Source organism: Pterocles gutturalis, unplaced genomic scaffold (assembly GCF_000699245.1).
Source record: "Pterocles gutturalis isolate BGI_N339 unplaced genomic scaffold, ASM69924v1 scaffold6790, whole genome shotgun sequence".
Lineage (NCBI taxonomy): Eukaryota > Metazoa > Chordata > Aves > Pterocliformes > Pteroclidae > Pterocles > Pterocles gutturalis.
In genome coordinates, this window is record NW_010145706.1 from 62,698 (window position 1) to 81,993 (window position 19,296).

Below are 19,296 nucleotides of genomic sequence, written 5' to 3' on the forward strand. Positions count from 1 at the left end.
AATTTGAAAGAAAATCCCCAGATTCTTGAGTCATCTGTGGTTTTGAACTGACAACTGTTTGGTGTAAAAGACACTGGAATGCCTTACTTCCAGACAAATTTCCAACACCTGGTGATGTAACCCTACTTGAAAGTGGTGGACGCATGTTTGGAGCCAAATCCAGACTCCATAAAATTCATTGTAATTATCTCAAAATAGCCAATTTCTGACTCTGTTCTCTTGAATGAGTTACACTATACCCAGCCTGCATGTTCTGAAATTTGAACAAAATGATCAAAGCTGCACAAGAAATACAGGGACACAGGAAAATAAAGAAATCACAAAGTTGATCTTTTTTTCTTAGAAATGTATTTTGTAAGAAAACAATATTAACATTAAAAAGAAATGTTTATTACACAGTATAAAATAATTGCTTGAATTCAACTCAGTTCCTTATAAGAAAAAAGCCTGAGGATTTTCATGAAGCCTCAATTCCTACAGATTTGTGACTTTTGCCTTCTATGATTCATACTACATTAGAGAGCAGGTTTTGCCCACATCATCCTTAGACCTCCCAGACAAACACTCCTAAAACCTCCCTCATCCCTTCCCCGACAAGTTGCTGTTCCCTGCCCAGATGTGCTCTAAACATCACCCATAGTATTTGCAGCTCCCTTCTATGTCCCCCATACCCACCCTCAGATTCCATTCACCTATCTTTTTTGGCCAAGCAACTATACAAGTGACAACACATGTTGCAGCTAGCTAGGAGTCTCTCCATATTATTTTGTTGGCTAATATAAACAGTGGCCAGCCACTGTCAAATAATGCATAATGGCTGAGTTGTTCTCAGCTGTCTGTTCTCATAAAACCTGAAAGAATATCTCTTAACGTTGCCATTCATCTGCCAAATCTGGCAGAAGCGTGCAGTTTTAAAAGCCAGAAGGGGAGACAAGGACAGGCAATGCAATGACATGAGCTTCAATTTTTCAGGAAACTAAGCTAAAAAAGTCATTACTCAATTGCAGAATTTACAACTTGCAAATTTTGTTGTAGGAAAATATGCCTGTTCAGTAATTATAAATACCCCCAATACATTTCTGTGGCTTATTATGTATGTATTTATTTATTTTTAGGTAATTCCAGCTTTGCAATGTCAATTACCCTCCAGGTTTAAAAGGCACCCAGTGACCAGCATTCTGGTGCAATTATTCGTGACATTGGTGTGATTACCCCCCTCCCAATAATACTGACAAGTTTAACAGAAATCTATTAAGTTAAAAAGAACAAACTTATATATTACATTTGCTAATTGCAAACAACCTCTTTTAGCTGCAATTTTTCCCATTGGGATTAAAAAGTGCACTAGTTTAACATGTCTGTACATAAAAAACAGTTTAAAACATTAAATATACAAACAGCAAGAGATTTAAATATTTTGTATCAAATACTATAGGACAACATAATTTACATTTTTTTTTACACAAAACATTACACCTGAAATATAAATTTAGATATTAAAGAATATAAAAATACATACTTTTTGTCTAAAAAATGTCTTTGCAGGTTCTGGCACAATGTGATACTTTAAAGGCACATCGTATTTTGGTAATCTATATTTGCAATTAACCATGCAACAATTATAAAAATGACCTGTAATTAACCTTATAGAGCTGCAAGGCCAGATGTTCTCCCTTCTTCCTGGAATAGCCCTTTTAATCAAGTAAAAACTTAAGTTGAACCGTTTAGGTGTTCTACAATTCATTTCTGCCACGGCCTGAGCTCTCCCAACCCTAATCCAGCAAAGCAAGAACAGGTTTAACTAAGCATGTGAAAAGCCACATCAAATGCAATGGGATTAGTCATACTTTCACAATCTTTGCCATCTCAGGGTCAGAACACTCAAGCAAAATTGAGCCCTAAATGCAAGTTGGGAGCCGAGTTCTGTCCTGCCCGATGTTTGTGCCAAAACTAGTAAGAGTAGCACAGATTAAAAAGTCAGGGCAGAACTTGGAAACAGAAGGTCAGTAATATTAATTGCTCTGATTTCAGCTACAGCAATGTAAAATGCATAATGACTCTGCTGAAGCCAGTGGAGACATATGAAGTAAAACTGCTATAAGACTGAATCAGAAGAACTATGTAATTTTGCCCTTCTGTGCATTTGTGAGACTGCTGCTGGAATCAGCACAGGGCAAAAATGTGTCTTTAGAGATATATGGCTTATACAGATGAAACTGGGTTGCAAAAGATTTTCAGTTCTGTCTTCAGGTTGTGTCTGGACCACTAAAAACCCAAACAATTTTCAGCACGCTAAAGAAATATTCAGTCTAAATCCCTTACTTTAAATGCCCCAAAATAAGTTGCTTCTTGTGATGAATCCAGTAGCAATGGGTTTGATACCTGGATACTTATAATTTCACCAGATTTTAATTTAAAAAACCCTCCTACATTGACAGAATAAAAATGAAATTCTGAATTCCCTGACCAGTATTTGGTGCTTCCTCCCTTCATCAACACATCAGAGCGCCTTATTTTAAGGTTTGTCTTAATCATATACACCATCAGCTGAAGCCCTCTTTTAGTCAGGTTTCCTGAAGTTTCATGATGTCTAAAACAAATGTTGGCATAAAGGTAGTAAAATCCATCTTGATCAACAATTAGCCTTCCATCATGGAATGTCATATTTGATAAGTTTGCCTGGCCTTTGTCATGATGCCAGGATGTCAGGTTCACTTTGCGAGTTCCTGAAGAGAAGGGGAAAAAAATATATTTATAATAAACATTTAACAAAACATTTAGAAAGTAATCACTGGGTTTTTAGAATCAATAGCAACTACAGTTATGCAGGCTAAAGTTAATATTAGAGAATTATGATAAAAATTGGTATCATGTACTGCCATATTTGGCTTGCTATTTGTAACTGTCCCCCCACCAGAACAGCTGCTGGACTATGGTACAAAACATTTACTTGGCCAATAGTTTCATTACGCTAAGCAATCATGTAACAAGCTCTGTATATAAATTGCATTTCACCTAAAACTCTATTCAAATAACAAATGCTGGAGAGGAATTTGAAAAGAAGATCTACTAATGAAAAAAACAAAATTTTTTTATCAGTCTTTAACCTGTATGTGTTTGCAAGGAATAACTAAACAAAATCTGAAAACAAGTTAAACTGACAATTCCCTAAAGAAAAAGCTTATGAAAAATCTTCCCATATTTTATGTTCTTGTGCATGTAGTGGTACAAAAGTAAACATATTTGCAATTGAGAACAGCAAATAGCACTTCAAGTATTTGTGACAAACTTTTTTATGCAAAAACGATGTTTAGACTTAACCTAGTGCTTGCATATACCAGAATAAGGCTTCACAATCTCGTTTAGTCATATCCTAGATATCTAGGATAGTGGCCCACGGTACAATCCTAATTCTTTGATAATTGTACAAATACTTGTAGCTGGGCAATTACAGCTATTCGGGAAGTAAACTCTGATTCTTTGTCTAATATATAACAAAAGGTCTCGGAAAAAGAGCTTTAGGAAGACAGATGTGTTTCTCGATCCATTGCTTCTTTTCTTTTCTTTTCTTTTCTTTTCTTTTCTTTTCTTTTCTTTTCTTTTCTTTTCTTTTCTTTCTTTTCTCTTTCCTCTCCTCTCTCCTCTCTTTTCTCCTCTCTCCTCTCTTTCCTCTCCTCTCTCATGTCTTTTCTCCTCTTCTCTCCTCTCTTTTCTCCTCTTCTCTCCTCTCTTTTCTCCTCTTCTCTCCTCTCTTTTCTCCTCTTCTCTTCTTATTTTTATTTATTTATTTTAAAGTATCTGAAGTTTCAAACTAGAAACAATGAGCTGATATTTCATGCTTGAAGGAGAACTGTTCCCTTCAAGTGTCTTAAGCTCAAGATCCACAAATTAGGAACGAAAATTATGGTAATATTCTCTCTGTCTCTCCATAGAACATCATACATGTGGGAATCAAAATACACATATAACAGTTACCAAGTCTGACTATCAAAAAGGACAGATTAATAGAATTAACACACGTAAACAAGCACTACTGAATTTTTTCTAACAGGTATACGTAAGCGTTTTCAGCTCTGCCTGCATGATGGTGGCCTGGTAAACAGGAAGCTGTCCCTTATCTGTTAAGGTGACTGAATGGTTTGTGAAGAGAATAAAAAGGAGCTGAGAGATTGGAGATGTTTTGATTAGTTTGTCAGCTCATCACCATCACTGAAAGCTAACTTCACATATACAGGTACAAATGTACCCCAGGAACTCTGGCTCAAAAGGCACCTCCTGGATGTTATCACCAAGTATCCACATCGTATCATCTCTTGGAATTTTCAAGCTGGTTAAATTTCAGATGTCCTTTCATGCAGAGCCTGGATATTAGGAAAAGGTTCTTCATTGTGAGGGTGGTCAGTCACCAGAACCCTAGGAAAGTGGTTACGACACCAAGCCCATGAGAGTTCAAGGAGCATCTGGACAACACTCTTAGTCATATGGTTTAGTTTTTGGAGTCCTGTGAGGAGCAGGGAGTTAGACTCGATGATCCTTATGGGTCCCTTCCAACTTGAGATATTCTATGACTCTACTATTGAGGCTCTGCTAAGAGATTACCTGGCAGGAGGTCAGATGGGCACTGAGAGAGAGCACTTGAGTCTTCCTTCCAAACCCGGTCATACTTGACACTTCAGTTTGGTTTTGGTGGCACAGTGCTAAGAAGCAGCCTGCAACACCAGCCCCCATAGCATTGCTGCTGCAGCACATGTACTATGTATAGGTTTATCACAGTATTTTCTGTTGAGGAGCATGCCCTGCAGCACACATCCCATAGTCCCTTCCACTTCTCCATCTTCATCACCATCCCACTACAGCACCCACCTCATCTCACAGCCTCTGCTTGCAAAAACAGAGGAATAAGCAACAGTGTGAGGAGAAGATCTAGCCAAGGCCCACAGGCATGTCCACAGAGGAAATAGAACTGTCCTGAGAAAGCCACACAGGCCTTGACCCTTCCTGATACACACAAGCCACTAACACTCTACCATTGATTCAGTGTAAGATACAGGGCACAATACAACAGATGACAGTTGGCCAACTTGTCCTCCTAACCACTAGCAATTTTCAGCACTAACTCCATTTGGTCCCTCTGAGGCACTCACAGCAGTGCGTTCATACAGGCACCAAAAGACTTTATACCTTGGGCTCCCGGTGCACCTAAATGCCTGCTTGGAATATTCAGTACCTTATTTTCCCAACATCAAACAATCTAACCAAAATTTCCATGGCATATGGCAGGGCCCAGTGCCCTCTCATCCAAGAAGGTATCAAGGCATGGCCCAGAACCACCAGTGCTCGCAAGCGTGCTAGGGAAAAGCCCCAGGTATTAGTTAGTTCCTGGATTTGTTTGTGCAGAAAGATGTGAGGGGAAGAAGGGACAGGGGAATTTGAGAGCTATGAGTCTTTCCTAACTGCCAAGGGCATGAAACTTCTGCATGTGAGAGGAATACTCTAACAGTAGCCCAGAACAAAAAGATTCTGGCTTTCTTCCACAAAGATTTGAGCAAAGAACAGGCTGTCAAAGGCAGATCATAAATAGTTGCTCCCCAATGGCTCCAGTACAGCCAAGCAGAAATTACACAAGCAAAATCATCTGTCTGCTGTGCAGTGCCTCAACAATACTTCTGAAAACTATCAATTAATTGGAAGTGACACTAAGATCTTAAGTCTTTTAGCCTGAAATTATTCACCTGCAAGAGATGCTGAGATAGGGGTAGCACAGGACACCTCTGAAGCACTAGGGATAACTGAGGAAGTTGTAGAACTTCTTGTGCACAGTGTTAAGTCTGTCAGAAGTACTGCCTCAAGGAAGTTGGGCTACCTTCAAGATGAGGAGGATAGGCAAGAAATCACTTCTTGGATCAGAGAAAAGGCACATCAGAGATATAGGACAGGAATGTATACATATGATGGACCAGAAAGGCATGCTGGTATGCTGTGACTGACTGGTGGCACACTGGACAGTTGCTACGCAGATTTTATTTACCTGGCAAGTAAACTTTTTAGTTGTCAATCTTAATCAAGTGTCAGTTTTGAAGAAATCCTTAGTAGAAATGCATGATTCTCTGCTGAAGAAGGGGGAAGAGAGAAATTAGGTGCCACAGCTGCTTGTAATTGAGATGCTGAGAGAGGGTCTGGGTGAAGTTTGTTAACACTGTTTTGGTGTTGAGGGGAATAGGCAGCATGCATCCATGTTCAGGTGGAGGGACAGGCCAAGAGATGACAGAAGAGTGACCCTATCTGTTTTGAGCAGGGGATTAGTCTAGATAACTTCTGGAAGTCCCTTCCAACCTAAATTATAATGCTATGATTGTATTAACTGAGGTGGATGGGCATTTTGCCACTATTCAGAGCTTCAGAAGAGGCATGCCACCTCCAGCAGCACAGCGAAAGATGCACTGGTAGGAGTTACGCCATGTAACCTTTAATGGAAGGAGCGAGTAGGCTCTCAGCACTTCTGGTGGTAATGCACCCAAATGTGGAGACACCAAAACAATCCATACCCCAAAACACAGGCAGAGGAGAAAACTGGAGCATACAAGTGCCACATCATACATAAGAAACTCTGAAACATAACCCAAGCCATGGGACAGTCAGAAGTGCTGCAATACAATATCTTCTGTGATAAAATTTACTATGGAGCCATGAAAAAAATAGCACAAGGTAAGTCATGTTGACAGAGAAGGAAGAAGTCAAAGAGATAACAAGTAAGATAACCTTCCAGACATGATAAAAAGCATTATAAAAAAAGTCAAGATAATGCACAGTCTTTCTGGTAACTGAATACAAATCAAAACAATGTCTTGGATATTTGTGAGCATGAACTTAGACTAACACAAACAAGTTTCAACAAAATTAATTAGTAAGAAGGAAGATGATGACAGGGGAACAGAGAAGAAAGTAGCCCTGTATTGATAATTGATTTGCTTCCCAGTATAAATAAAGCCTGTGGGAAGGACCTGAAGGAGCACTGTTTGCTCTGAAAAACTGTTTTGGAGGCAAAAGGCAGCTAAGCTGAACCTGTAGCTGTAAATAGCTCAGAATACTACAGCACTTCCTTAGACAGCTAAAAAGTATCAATTCACATCCCAAATTATATATTTAACATTTATATTTATTTCTGTTTGTGATTCTCTCCTTTAAACTGGGACTAATTTCTGTAATCAATTTATAAACTAAAATTAACTGTTTTAATTTAAAACCTACGTAGCATTTATAGTGAGCTCTGGCAAAAAACAACCAGCAAGCAACCAGCTTTAACCTAAGGTACCGAAACGAAAAAATGCACACAGCAAGCCAAAAACCACGACAGCTTCTGCAGTCAAATAATGGGTGGGGACACCAAGACCAGGGAAGGGTTATTTTCCCCCTCCTTCGCACTACCCCCAGCTGCAAAAGTCCATTTGGAGCTTGATATTATTGTGAACCAGGTAAAAGGAAAATGTTTCCTCACAGACACTGCTCAGTGCCCCTTCATGAAGGGTGTTCCGTGGCAAACTACTTAAAATAAAATCCTGTTTGACAGTGATGAAGACTGATTTTTTTTTTTTTCCTGACAATTATTTTGGGCCAGAGTGATGACAGTAGAGAACCTTAAAATACTAAGAACAGATCTTTCCAGACTCACAGCATAAAACAATTTAGAAGGATTTCAGACATGTAGGGTAAGGAAGCAGGAAGAAAACAGAACTGCCATTTGCAGTCAGAGGAAACCGTATGGGAGAGAAAAACTCCTGGTGACCCTCTGGCAAATTCTTCATCCTTTTTGCCAGTCATTAACCTCTATGCCACCCAGCCAAGTGGGTACTGCCTCATGCCAGTGAGCATGATACAAAAGTACCTCGCAACCAGTAGGTTCAGGGTTCCAGCTATCTATAAGGATGCAGCCCCTCACTGCTGCAATGTCCACAAGGACTGCAGAAGCTCTGCTCATGAGTAACATCCTGGCAATGCTCTCCCAAAGGAGGCAGAAGCCATATGTGCCAGATCAGGAGGGAGTATGTCCAGTGCATCACATTGGGAAGGGGTTGATCTGCTCCAAGAAGAAACTAAGCAGCTTGTTTTCACAGGCACTGTATTTCTGAGAGTTCCTATAGGCTGTGCTATTAAAAAAAGTGAAGAGAGCAAGCAAGAGCAATGCCTCCCTTGCCATTACCTACAGACCTGCTACATCACTCTCTAGAAGGTTAATGCAGTGATGCGCAACAGTAAAAATTATCAGCTGCTAGCTGTAATAAAAAAACAGTTTACAGCAACATCCAGATAGACAGCAAATAAATTCCCCACAGGAAAAGGTGGATTTCACAAAGTGTGACACTGACACACTCCACTTCTGTAGATACAAGTGATCTGTCTCTGTGATTAGAGATTCTGTCTCTATGTTTATGATTCTGTGATTAGCAAATTAACTGAATCCTTCCAAAGAGAAAATGCTAATACAAGTTTACTGATACTGCACCTTCTACTATTGGCCTATGTCAAAAGCCAAAATCTGACTGAAACAGAAGCTCGTCAGGAGGCATTGAGCTAATAAGAAAGCTTGTAGAAGTTCTGACTGCCATCTGACAAGCTGCTTAAGCTCTGCTTATAAAGCTCTGGATCTTGGCAATGCCAATGCACTTGAATGGAGAAAGAATCCTATCCCTCCAGGCAAGATGCTAACCCCTTGTGTACAGAACTGATTTGTCTTTAAATAGAACAAGAGTAAGGTATTACTATGCAGGCTGCTGAAATCTCAGATTTCAAGCCTCAACACAGCACTCCCATTTGGTTTGGTTATATAAAACAGAAAACCAATGCACATAGCTTAATTAACAGGACTTCAGCACTGCAAGATGTATACATCTTCAGAGGAAGCAGACAGTGGTGATCAATGCCTCCTCCTATTTTGAGCTCCTGTCTGATAGCTTCAGAATAACCTCTAGTTTACTTCTACCACACCAATGGTGATTGTTGTGTTGAGAATATAGAGAGAAAAATCTCTACTGACAGTGCCCCAGAGCAAAAAAAGGAATCTGTACTAAGATATGTTCAAATTTTAAGAATTAATATTTTCCTCTGGAGAGTGCTCCAAGGCACACTCATGTCTTGTTCCCTCATACTGTACTAGCAAGGATATTCCCCAAATCATCCAAAGACACCTGTGGGTAGAGATTAAGAGCTCTGTCAAGACAAAAGAATGCCATCCTCTTACTACAGGGCAGATAAAAGCCACATGAACATTTTTGTCCCCTACTCAATAGCTCAGAAACATACTGCATCCAAGTCAACACATGGACTGGAAACCCTGTTGCTCAGAGTACAATGCTATGATCTTTGGTCTTCCTGCTACTGAACTGAGGGGTGCAGACAGACCCTTGTGAATCTTTGGCGTGTCTGAACGTCAGGAAGGCCCTTGGGAGTCTTGATGTGAAAAAGTCTATATCAGCCCTGCAACTTAATAATGAATGGAACATGACAAAACCTTTTCAAAAAACTGTTAGCAGAAGGAAACACTTGCTATAAATTCAGTCCTACGCTATGAGAGTGCAACATACCCGCATAGGGCAGGAAACTAGCAGGCAGGTTATAATAATGACCTCGGGACTGCTAGGTTTTCAACACCTAGGTTTTCAACACCTCAAAATCAAAGATGTGCTTCCTTTTTGGCAAGTTCTTACACTGATGGGCACCTGACATGCTCTCAGCTTCCAGATCCACCCTAAGAGAAATGCTGCGTCACCCAGGACAGACCTGATTACACTTCAGCACACAAAAGGAGTGTTGCTGTGGATATACGACATTCTTGAATTTTACAGAAAACAACACATCTCTTCATCTGACAACAGGACAAAAACAAAAAATCTTAGACTCAATGGAAGGGAAACATCTTCCAACCTGCAAGATCTAGATTCTGGCCAATCTTTGTGCTGGTATATCCTTGTACATATGTGTGTACTTATGCATATGTCTGTGTGTACATATACCTATAGCTGATGTCCAGTGTGAGGGAAGAACTCCAGATGGGCCCTACTAGCCAGACGAAATAAGAAACTTCAGAGGTGAGCATTCAATGCATATCTTCATTCCTCACCTACAGACAGCACAAAGAGGCAGGCCAAGCTCTCAGAGTTTCATCATGAAAACTGGGCATTTGAAATGGAGGCCATTCACACATAACAGACTGATGTAAGATACCTGAGACAAAGGGGAGCTAACCTCCTGTTAACATTACCCCTGCTGCCTCTGAAATCCTTCAACGCATCCAATTTATTCTCATAATCAAAAGCTATTTCTGAAACCTCAGTCTGTTGCTGGTATTGCTGAACTATTTTCATATACTTCACTGTTTAATACATTTATAGTAGCACTGGAAGGATTCACTTAAAACTGAACTTACCAGATGGAATATTCTTATCATCAATAATGAGATGGGCAAAAGGCTGCTTCTCAGGTTTGTTTCGCTTGTACAGATCCATTCGTAATGCCTCCATTGCAGCTAGAGATAAAAGAGTTATGTTACCTCAGAAAGACAAGTTTAATAGAACTAAAATATTTCTTATTCATAAACCAGCACCTACCTTTTTCTGGTCTTGGTGGTGCTCTTTCCATGACACGCTGGACTTCCTAAAATGAGAAAGAGCCATTGCTTTGTTTTTGTAATATTGTATATTGCAGGTAGTTTGCACAATTACAACACTCTGTGTGTACCTACAGCTGGGGGTTGTTCTAACTACAGCATATTCAGATGCCTGGGATACATATTCTGATACTTACGTGATGTATAATACGAACATATGGTTTAGCTCCCACAATCAAATTACTTCCTCTGTCCAATGCTTCTGATAAAGGTGGATAGAAATTATGGTGTGTAAAATAACTCACTATTTATTGAAGCAGTGGTGACAGGACACTTACAACCTTTCCTACTTATTGCACTTGGAATATTTCTCTAGGTATAATGGAACAATGACTGCTAAGAATGCATCACATAAAACAATGGAGTTTATGAACTGATTACTTGGGGTCAAAAAGGCAATGAAAAAGGCAGTTCTACATAGGGACTAGTGTGTAATCACACTAACAACTAAGGAAAGCTAAGCTCTGAATTTCATTTGTGATCAGGTAAATGATAAGGTAAACGAAAACCTCCACCCCTCACACTAACAGAGGAGGTTGAAAGACTACAAGGCTTTAAAAACAAGGCTCACTTCTAACAAGGTATAAAGGATCTGAAGGATTAAGCATCTTCCACATCTGTACGGGGCCAAATGAAATGTGTGCCAGGGCTTGGAAGTATGCATTCTTCAAAACTGCAGATAAATTTTAACATGAATGAAGCCCATGTTACCCAAAACCAAGAACAGCACAAATAACAGACATCAGGCACCACAAAAAGCCTTGCTTTTAATAATCCACTTCTGTTTTCCTCTTGAAAAAAGATACAAACAGCAGTTTTCAAAAAATCTAACCAGCCTGTTCTTGTTACAAACTTGGACTGAGTCTTGGTAATATTAGGTTCAAACCTCAGTTCTGTCTCCTGTTCCCCCATGACTCTCTTGATCTCTGTTTTCTGAAAAACAGGGTTAATATTCTACTTGCTGTTCAGAATACCTTGTATCATGGAGCTATCAAGAAGATGTTTATTAAAAGGAAACATTTTGCTGAAGATAGCAAATCGTATCTCATCTTTGAAACTTGAGTGGTCCTTTGTTCTGTCTTTATGTCACACATATTGCTATAGTTGTCTGATTCAACACCATGTACATGCAATACGCCTCAGATTTGGCCACATCAGCATGTTTCACTGTGTTCTCAATCACTGTGGTGTTTTAGAATTTGAAATCCTGCTTTGAAAACACCTAAAGTCCCGCTTTTATGTAATTTTGCAGCCACAGTGAAATCTGTAATGCCTTAGCTGGTGCATTTATTACTCTCACTTTCCCCTTTCAGTAGGTGTTTAAATGTTAAACCAAAATGAAAAGCCACAGCAGTATGGGAGTTGTAGTATGACTATCAAAGCACAATACTTCAGCAGAGATATGCTGATTTGGTAGATAAGAATCATTAAGATGCTTTCTGCTGTAGAGACAAGCAGAAAAGCAGAAGATTCGCAACTTCTGAAGAAGCAAAATTCACGTCCACCTCCCCCATTTAGATTCACTTCTCCTCTCTGATCTTCCTACTTCAATGTCAGCTCTAGGAGCACGAAAATTCAGCTCAATTCTAGGAGCTGCACACTAGCATCAGCCTCTTCTGACATTTGAACTCTCTAACTTCATCAGAAGTAGGAAGATGACAAAAAATTTGCAAGTACTAAATACTGCAAAAAGTGGCAAAAGCCTCTGAAGAGAGTAGGACATAAGGCAAAAGAGACTGGGAGATCGACCACACTCTCTGAGGTTACTGCACCACAACTACTCCCAACCTTTTCCCTAGAAAGAAGAGATTCCTTTGTTTTCTTGCTTTCTTAATGGAAACTTCTTAAATGTGAGGTGTGCTTTTGTGTCCTTTCCTTCTATGGGATGTGATAATGTACTTGCATGGAGAGCCTACTGGGCAGATTCAAAAAGAGCCGTGTACATTTTAATCTCCCATTATCTAAACTGGTACTAAAAAAATCCCATGGTTGGTAACTGCACAGCCCTTGAAGTCCCTGAACTGGCCAATTGCTCTCCTCCTCTTAAGCTAACATTTTCTCAGGAGTATAGTGTTCTGCTTCTGCACATTCCCAAAGAAGCTCCAGCTTGAGCAGCTGGGTGCGTCACCTTCTGAGATCTAGCAGCCTGACTCAGCTCATCTTCCATGCAGAAAGGCTGTGGTCCTCATGAAATGCAGTCTGAGATGCTTTCTTTCTAACTGTTGGTGGTGCTGTTCATCTGCAACGTCATCACCTGGTAAGCAGAACAGCTACCCAAGAAGTCTTGGGTTCACAAGTCTCCTTGTCCTGATAGTCTTGAGCCTACTTTCCTGTTTCCTAGCAGCATCCCTCTCTGACACGAATGCTCTCCTGTACTTCTCTTGAAGCTACACTACTATGCAATTAGGAATGCAAGTGTCATTACAACAAAAGGGAGATTATAAGCATGAACCCAACACTAATACACTGAGAAGAGCTGGAGACTGGCTCATGTTCATTGACTCTTCTCTGTGCTTGTCATTGGATTAGAAGTGGCTATCCTACGGCCAGAAAACAGAAATCTCCCATTAGCCAAGTTCTCCAAACACTGGACTAGTGTCAAGTTTTTTACTTAATTCTGACAAGCCCCACTAAATTTTTACATTCCTTTCTGTTTTGTTCCCCAGGCTTCCAAACGGAAGCTGAAATACATGAACTAGTCCCTAGATAGAGAGAGAGCTGTGGGTCTCCTCCTGAAAGATAAGTAGTTCAACGCTTCTCTTGATTTTTTTACTTCATGTTTCTACAGTTCCAAGGTGCTGATACATAACCTACCATGCATTTTAGCATGTACTTGCTTCTGACCCTGAAGGACTCAAGGACATTATTCAGTGGATGTCTGAGGATATCCAGATATCTAAAGATAGCCTCTTAGGGGGATTATAAAAAGCCCCTGGTATCCTTACTGCAAGTAATTAAGAGACAGAGTTTTCCAAATCTTTAAAGTATCAACTGCATTCTTTAGCACCTGAATGTCTTTAGGCATCTCATACCTAATCACAATGTACACTACCATTAAGAAAGCAGAAACAGCTCAACAGAACCTGTCACTAAGACACTGCTATAATGGCATGAGAAATGCTGACAAAATGTTACCAGTGACTTCTCTTACAACTTCCACCCACAGAACCACATGTGCTACCAAGCTGTTGTGTTGTTTTTAGAAAAACTGTACACAAAAATCACACCACCGTTAGTCTTATAATAAGCTGCACTTGTACACCTTCATGTCATTTGCTTACCGCCCACCATGTCAACTCTGCTGGCCCGCTTCCCACATCCCAACCTCCTTCATGCAGTCACTGTTTAAACAGACAAGCAGCCAGTCACAAAAATGAAAAATGTGTCTTCCTTCATCCAAAACATTTAAGACACCATTGGGAAGCTGCAAAACTCTCGCATTTTAAAAGCTAAAATCATGCTTTGAGTGTCTGATAAGTTGGGAAAGTAATGTCCGATGTTGAGGATACAGAGACAAGGCTACTTTGAGCAGCTGTAAGTAGCCTTTTGAGACCAATCAGAAGAGAACCCCTCTGGATATTCATGTATTGCTTCAGCTGTGATCTTAAAACTCCTTTTTGCAGTTGTTTCTTCTGAGTGCTTTAAGTCCAGCTAATACCAGGAAGAAGTATCTGATTACCTTGCCGGAAATTCAGCTATTTGAAGAATAGTAATCAGGAAGGAAGTGAAATAGAAAGTACATATATTCATCAGAAGATACTTTAGAGATCAGCACTACACCCTCTATCCAAATGAGTAGGCTATTGCTTGCAGGGAAAAAAAAATAAAAAGAAAAAAAATTTTTAAAAAGGCATGTAAGGTTTTAGGATGGAAATTGTGAAATTTTAACAGCTTACAGCAATCACCTGTGAAACCTTGACTTCGCCCATAACTTTAAATGTCTGCTAAGTATACAGATCTCTTTATGAGTGCTGCTTTGGACATCTAGCAAAGTACTCTGTTGCCATGTGGGAGACTAGTTTATGCCTGAACTGCCCAAGCTGCTACAAGCTGGGAGTATTGCCAAGAAAAGTTACTTATGAATTGACCCAAGATATGTTTGCAGTCCTTTCTACTTCAGGCTCATAACAGACTTCATAAGAACTGTGGTTAGTGCATCTGGACTGCCAAAAGGTTTTCAGGGTTACATTAAAAAAAAATAATTAAGCAAACAGACAGGCTAGGAAAGTATATTATTTCTCTGCTTGAAAGTTTATATGGCATATTGAAAATATGCTTTCTACTGAGTCAGCTGCTCCCTAAGCAGTATTTTTAGCTTGGAATATGTTAAGGAATCCACCATTAGATTTTGGTTAAAAGAAAATCTGTAATTATTATTTTTTTCAGGAGATAAATATGTCTAGACCCGACACTGCAGCCCTATAGCACTGGTTTTCATATGAGCACTTTCATTTTCAATGTCAATCCCTGCTTTAAATTCAAGCATTAGGTCTACAGGTGTGCAAAGAAAACAGATAAGAACCAGTGCAGTAAGCTACAAACTGTAACCAGACCATAAACCTGAGCAAAAGCAAGTTGTCTATTTTCATTTCCTGAAGAGTTTGAATTGCAAAAGACAAAATACTGAAAAATCACAGAACTTCAACGGTATTTTAGAGTGTTCCATTTCAGTCACTTAACATACTGCCAATTCAGACAAGGACACTAGTTCTTAAAACACACACAGGTTAGATTCTCCTTCAGGAATGTGAAGAAAGCACAGAAGATAGGAAACCTCTTTCAAGTCACATTATCTGCATTCCCACACATAAAGGACTAGCACAACTGAAAATAAGATTCAGCTACATCTCTGCCCTTCGTTGTTGCAGAGCCAATGAAAGGCAGAGCTTACGGAACATGATAAAGTATAATTTTGCCTTAACACTGTTTCTTTCACTTCTCTGGGATATCAAAAAGATGCAAATGTAGCCCCAGAGAAGCATTTTCCTATTTTTTCTCTGTGTCATCAATATATGATGACAAATCATCCAGAAGCCTGATCCAGCTCCTTAATACATTCTGTTGCATTCAAAGGAAATTCAGAGTCTGATTACTCTGGCAAGAGAAATTTTATTGTTCTCAAACTAATGATCATCAGCCAAAAAAGTTATCTCTACTCACTACTTATCTTGGCCACGGACATTGCAGCATTTAACCTCCAACTATATCCATGCAGGATATGCAGCCTCAACTAAAGCCAATGCTTTTGCTGAGTAACCAGAAGCGAATGACCAGAATGCAGGGCCTCCCATTCACTTACTGTAACAAGCTCCTTACTTTGTCATGGGAGCTGCATGAACGAGCAGTCTAGTACCAGCACACAAAACACAGAAGGAGGTGTAGTGTGGGATGGTCTATAAAATGCTGGAATATAGAATCAATCCTACAGAGTTAACTTTTTTTTTTCTTAAGCTTTACAAGGAGGTGGCTAGCAAATGGGACAAGACACTAACTCCTAGGTTTCTTTAAGTTTTGTTCACAAAAAAGACATGTCACTCAGGGTGCTCTGTTAAAAGCAAGCATTAGCAGAATTAAAGTACCACATAATTAACTCAAGTACAATTCCCTCTCTAAAGTGTACACGAGTCCAGCTCAAATCTAATGTAGTATCCTTTATGAAAAACTGTCAGTTTTATGCAGACATGTAGAAGTAGTAATGGACCTAGTAAGCCAGGAAAACCAAATACCATAGCAGACATTCAGCTTTGGAATAGCCCATAATTAGCACTAAATACTATCATGAACATGCAAAGAGATCAAAGGCAGTAACTGCAGTAAGAGGTGATTGTGAGAGATACCCAGCTTGCCTAGGCTTCTTCACTAGGGCTGACTTCTTTAGCTGACTACTTTTGTTATTTGTGTTTGGGAATAAACTGTCATTCTCAACTGCCAGGCAAAGACTGCCCAGTTACCATACTAGGGTAAAGTAGCTCCTCTGCCAGCGTGGGAATGGCCTGCTCAGAACAGAAAACTGGCACAGTAAGCAGAAAAAGGAGATACTATCCCTCATTTGAGGTTGCAGAAAGAGTAAGAAACAAGAACAAGTGAGAAAATATTCTCTCCTCTGTCTTTCAGGCAATATTTTGTTTGGCGATGATCTTGACTTGGGAGAATTTTGTCAGAGATAGAGTCGCAAACATTGCTCTGAAAAAAGGTGGAACTGTCCTTTTTTATTAACATCCAAAGTGTTGGCAAAGCTTTACAAATACTAGGACAAATGAAAGTGTTTGAATACAGAACTGGCTAACCACTACCAGGTTCATGAGCACATGCACAATATGAACTTGAATGCAACTTCAGGTGTTATTTGAATACCAGCAAATACTGTCTAGAGCTTACCTCCAAATACTGACGTTGGAAAAATTGTTGTAAGTTCAACAAGCACACAAAATAAAGGAATGCACAGTCTGTCTGCCACTTACCTTTTGTACAGCTCTTTGGAGAGCCTGTTTCACACTTCTACATGATTCTGCCATTAACTTCGCCTCTTGATTTTCAAAGGATGTATCACGCAAATCTGTGTTTTCTTGATGTCCAAAAAGTGTTCTGACACAGTGTGCATGTTCTTTTGAAATTCTAGTAGGCTCCATCTGAAACAAAAATATAAGCACAACCGCAGTTGTAAGTGTCTGTCCAAGAGACATTAAGAGCATTTAAATCAGGGAGAATTTTCAACCATCTAAAAGTTTGGCACCTAGCTAAGTTTATTATCTAAATTTTCACTGCAAACAATGAAGAGAGAAAAAGTTCCCCACACGGAGGTTTATTTCATTCAACAAGCGTCTGAGATAGAAGAATGAATTATATTCTGGAGCTGCCTAGTTCATTAGCTTAGACTGGATATCTGGCTTTCAAAAGTTAAAGATAAACCCTGCTCTTACAGTAAAATCAGTAATCCTGAATTCCATTTTTTAACCACTCAGTGTAATATCACAATTATTTTAGCAGGCAAACATACACTGCCATCCTATCTGTAAAAACTACACTTTGATAGATGACACACAAATGACAAATAGAGGATGTTGTGGAAAGTATGTACAAAACTAGCACATCATTTTCAAGAGGAGAAACAGGAGGACAGAAGCCAGTTATCACTGAAATTATTTTGTGGACAAGAGATATTGCTGCGTAAAACAGTCACCAAGACAGAACAAATCCAGAAAGACCAAAAGATTATAAAACTGTATGACAAAACACCTTCGCTTCATGGGACAGACTGGTAAATCTAGAATATCTGCAAGACATTTTTAGCAATCAGTCTTTGTGATTGAATCAAATACACTTTTAAACCATAAGTTCAGGACAGTCCTGAATTCTATCAGTTAGATAAATTGGAAGGATATTCCAAGGATTAGGATTGTGCCTTGGCAGAGTTTAATTGCATAATCATTATTTAAACCTCTCTTCCCACACTCCATATACTTTGCACTCAAGAGATATTAACCACTATCTGCCAGAGATGGCCCAAGATTCTCAAGCAATTGTTCTCACCTTGTATTTATTCTGCTTTTACTTCAGTCTTGAAGAAGTGTTTGTGCACTCAAAACCTTGTCTAAGCTCTCTAGCTGTATCAGCTGGTCTAATAAAGAACATTTACTTTTATCTTTCTGCATAAGGTGGAAGGAACAATTTTATTGGAGAATTAAAAAAGGTAATATTATTTCTAACCACAATGAGGGAATGCCAAGACATTATGGATAGTGCCTGACCAGTGTTCAGTTTGCTTTAACACTGAACAAAACAGAATATCAGAAGGAAGTTTTGCAGAATACGAAACAGCCACAGTGAATCAAACATGTTATATCACTTGTTCAACTCTGTAACCCCAAAAAAGATCCAAGTCAACTTCAAAGGATAAGGTTAGGATTACAGAGGTGAATTTAAGTCTACACCAGCCACGCAGCCATCCAACAGGCACCCACTATAAAGAAACATGTGTTGCACAGACGGCAATACTAAGTGCTGTCTCTTCCATCACTATCCTGCTCAAGTCTCCAGATGAGGACTGTGTGCCTGATTCATCCAGACCAGCGTCAGCCCCTGTGACCTGGTTTAGCTGTCTCAGTTATCCCTGCAGATTTGGAATGAAACAGGTCAGAAAAGGTTCCCCTGAAGATCAGCAGATGCCACAGCTTTGAGCAGAAGGGTAGAGATGAGTTACAGAATAGCTTGGAGGCAGTAACATTTTCTTGGGGTGGCCCGACACAGACGAATCCAAAAGAAAATCTGTGTACAGCCATTACAGCTCTATGAATTAAGCATTAAAAACTACACCAATGATTTCTGAAGTCAGTTACTGCTGTGCAGCCCCATTAACTGTTTAACCTGATCTAAACCAGCACCTCTGTGCTTTCACCTTCTCCACCACAAAATTTCACTCCTGGTTCTCAGTCTCCTCTAAATCAATAACCTGGGAGGAATTTTTGCTGATCTAATTTCCTGAAAGATTAGCACCCTGAAATCAACTCACTCCAGGTATCAGACAAGCATCAGAGCCAGTACAGGGACAAGCACAGGAATGAAAGAGCAGGAAGGCAGCTTTAATGCTTTAATGACTGTAAAACTACACCCTAAAACCACCTCTCCCAGTATGTTCC

General features: G+C 39.6%; 1 protein-coding gene across 1 annotated transcript; it reads right to left on the reverse strand.

The window, feature by feature from the left end:
• Positions 1–2,304: 2,304 nt before the first annotated feature.
• TNFSF11 (tumor necrosis factor (ligand) superfamily, member 11) lies at positions 2,305–19,091 on the reverse strand. The gene is made up of 5 exons (XM_010085461.1): positions 19,056–19,091; positions 17,122–17,289; positions 10,602–10,647; positions 10,421–10,519; positions 2,305–2,726 (listed from the first exon to the last, which is right to left on the reverse strand). The coding sequence occupies exons 2-5, from the start codon at positions 17,287–17,289 to the stop codon at positions 2,305–2,307; spliced, it is 735 nt and encodes a 244-aa protein (XP_010083763.1). The 5' UTR covers positions 19,056–19,091.
• Positions 19,092–19,296: the final 205 nt, after the last annotated feature.

Bases quoted from the DNA above. Each gene is read 5' to 3' on its own strand.
- TNFSF11 (XM_010085461.1), bottom strand. From the start codon at position 17,289: ATGGAGCCTACTAGAATTTCAAAAGAACATGCACACTGTGTCAGAACA. The intron at 10,520-10,601 runs GTAGGTGCTGGT...TTTTATCTCTAG, and splicing joins ACCACCAAGACCAGAAAAAG to CTGCAATGGAGGCATTACGA. The intron at 2,727-10,420 runs GTAAGTTCAGTT...CCTTCTCTTCAG, and splicing joins TGATAAGAATATTCCATCTG to GAACTCGCAAAGTGAACCTG.